At 35.6% G+C, this 2,559-nt stretch overlaps 1 protein-coding gene across 2 annotated transcripts in view; it reads right to left on the bottom strand.

The window, feature by feature from the left end:
* The window catches only part of LOC106805521 (coiled-coil domain-containing protein 61-like), a 17,895-nt gene that overhangs the window by 12,498 nt on the left and 2,838 nt on the right, over positions 1 to 2,559 (bottom strand). For both annotated transcript variants that reach the window (XM_014807148.1, XM_014807147.1), the window contains exons 2-5: positions 2,272 to 2,354; positions 1,907 to 2,061; positions 859 to 961; positions 409 to 461 (exon numbers count right to left, since the gene is read on the bottom strand). In XM_014807148.1, the coding sequence (XP_014662634.1) occupies positions 409 to 461; positions 859 to 961; positions 1,907 to 2,061; positions 2,272 to 2,354 (394 nt within the window). The remainder of the gene's footprint in view (positions 1 to 408; positions 462 to 858; positions 962 to 1,906; positions 2,062 to 2,271; positions 2,355 to 2,559) is intronic.

Genomic DNA, 2,559 nt, shown 5'->3' with positions numbered 1-2,559 from the left:
AATTAAAAAATTATCATTATTATTTTTTTTTGGTATTTTTGATAATCGATTATTTGTTTTCATAATCGATTATCGAATTTGAGACTATAATCGATCGATTTTCGATTATAATCGATCACCGGGACATCACTACAATTAAGTTCCTTAAGTTCCTTAAAAAACATTTTCTGCTTACTGATGTCAAGTTACTACTACAATATATTAAGGAATATGTGAGCAACCAGAATTTTACATTCCTTGTACACCCCATTCAATTTAAGTGATGCCTGAATGATTTATCACAATATTTGACAGACCTTCCTATTGTAATCTTCATAGCTTGCAGTTTTTGGGAATTCTCATTGCAAATTTTGAGGATATTTTCACATTACATGCTTGGCAGACATCAATCAATTGTAAACTGCTTACTCTCTCTGTAGCTTTCTCAGGTCAGTCTCTAATGCCGATGCAGCCGCATGGCGCTGAAAATACGTATTAAACACATACTTCTACATCGTCATAATCAGAGGTAGGGCACTGCCACCGACATTCGTGTACTGAAGAACTCACAGTGTCAATCCACTTTTTTATATGGGTACCAGATCAGCATGTTGGACCAATGATGTCAGGGAGGGCTTTATTAAAGTTTAGCGGCTACTAGCCTTGTTTGTATGTATGCTTAAAGGTTTATAAAAGTTCAATTATTTAAAATGTGCGCATCATGTATCTCTCGCCATTTATTCAAACTGTGTTTCAGTCAATCAAACTCACAGAATCAGCCTACCATGGTATTTTGCATTCACTAGTTTCATTATGATGCCCATGATAAGATTAAATTGTGGAGTTTCTATCGAAAACTAACTTGCTTTCGCAGCACACCTGTCTCAAATCTTTAAGTTCAGTCCTCAAACTTTGCACAGTCTTTTGAAGTCTCTTTGGGTCAGCATTTCCTTGGTAAGTCAATGGCAAAGGATAATGAATTCTGAAATTATTGGGAAACAGGTTCAGACACTCACATTTTAGAACAAAATAGCACAAGTGGACAGACCCAGTTTTTCAGAACATCATATAGCATTGCACTCCAGTGAATGGTGTCAACAGTATTTAGATCAATAGCCTATAGCTCGTTTATAGGCTTTATTTTTGATCTTTGAATTATGATGATATAAGAAACTAAAAAGACAATACACCTTTTACCTAAATTCAATTTTTGCCTTAAACTGAGTTATACTTATAGTAAGCTTCTAAAACAGAATTACATTCTTTCATATGACCTGATTAAACCCAGTTTGGGAGCTTGTTAATATCACGTAAAAACACCACCACACTGTCTGCACAGTTAATTGGTCGCACTTGCCAATTGAAAAATTAATTCAGCACTGCCAATTAAATGTGTATGAAATAAGATGGTGTTTTGTGTACCTTCAGAAAACACTACAACAGGTATTTTTATAAAGAATATGTAAAATAGCCAAGTTTTCCTGTGGGTCATTTCAAATGGTGTCTACACTAAGGTCTCCTGGTATGTGCATAAGTAAATACAGTGTTTCCCCTGCATTGACACGAGCGAGGCGGGCCGCCTCGCTCAATTCTCAGCCGCCACACAGAAATTTGTTCAAAACACCGCCTCGCTGATGAAAATCATTGTTCTTCCATAGAACAGTGCTTATAATTACTGCACCAAAATAGTGTAGAATGCACCAAATTGCACCATTTTTTCACAAATTTTCCGGGGGTACCCCCGTGCCCTCGCTTTGCTAGGACCTCGAAGCGCGAAACACACCAAACAAAAATTTACCACCTCACAGACCTTTTTGGCCAGGGGAAACACTGTAAATATATATGATCATATGCTACATATTGAACTACATAACAGACTGAATGAACTATATTGAACTACATATTGAACTATTAACTATTAACAGACCTGTCAAACTCCACTGTATACGTGAGTATTAGGTAGCGCTTATTCTTTGTTACACTACGGGTTGAGCTGCCTTGTGATTGGACGGTAACCTTCCGACTCCGTAACGTCTCCAGGTCTGCATGAGTTAGCAGATCAAGTGTTACACTGTCCGTATTCTGCAAAGACCACAATAGCAATGCAGGCTTATTTGTCGTTATATTGAATGAAAATAAAAATGTGTATGCTATATGAGGATTAGGCCTACTATGCACATATCAGAGTTGAAAAAGAAGAAAATGTTCCTAAACCTCCAAAGGCATGTATATCTAGTAGTAATATCAATTCATGTCAAAGTTGCATTTCACTGTGTATTGTAATTGACTTACTTTCACCAAAGCTGACTCCAACATACTAACAAATATATTAAACTGTTTAAAGTTTCCTGTCTTGTGAGTCATGTCTTCTATATCTGAAAATAAAATGTTATTAAACTATAATTATACAAATGTATGAAAGCATGAAACATGCATGAAAATTATGGTTATGGATAGTGATAATGATAAATGATATGTACCAAGCAGCCTAAAAAATACTTTTTTTATTACGAGAGCTCTTTTTAGATTTTGTATGAAAAAAAGAGCTCTCGTAATTTTGTTTACGGGAGCTATTTTGAG

Source organism: Priapulus caudatus, unplaced genomic scaffold (genome assembly GCF_000485595.1).
Source record: "Priapulus caudatus unplaced genomic scaffold, Priapulus_caudatus-5.0.1 Scaffold116, whole genome shotgun sequence".
In the NCBI taxonomy this organism is placed as follows: Eukaryota; Metazoa; Priapulida; class Priapulimorpha; order Priapulimorphida; family Priapulidae; genus Priapulus; species Priapulus caudatus.
This window is presented reverse-complemented; position numbering and strand designations above follow the sequence as displayed.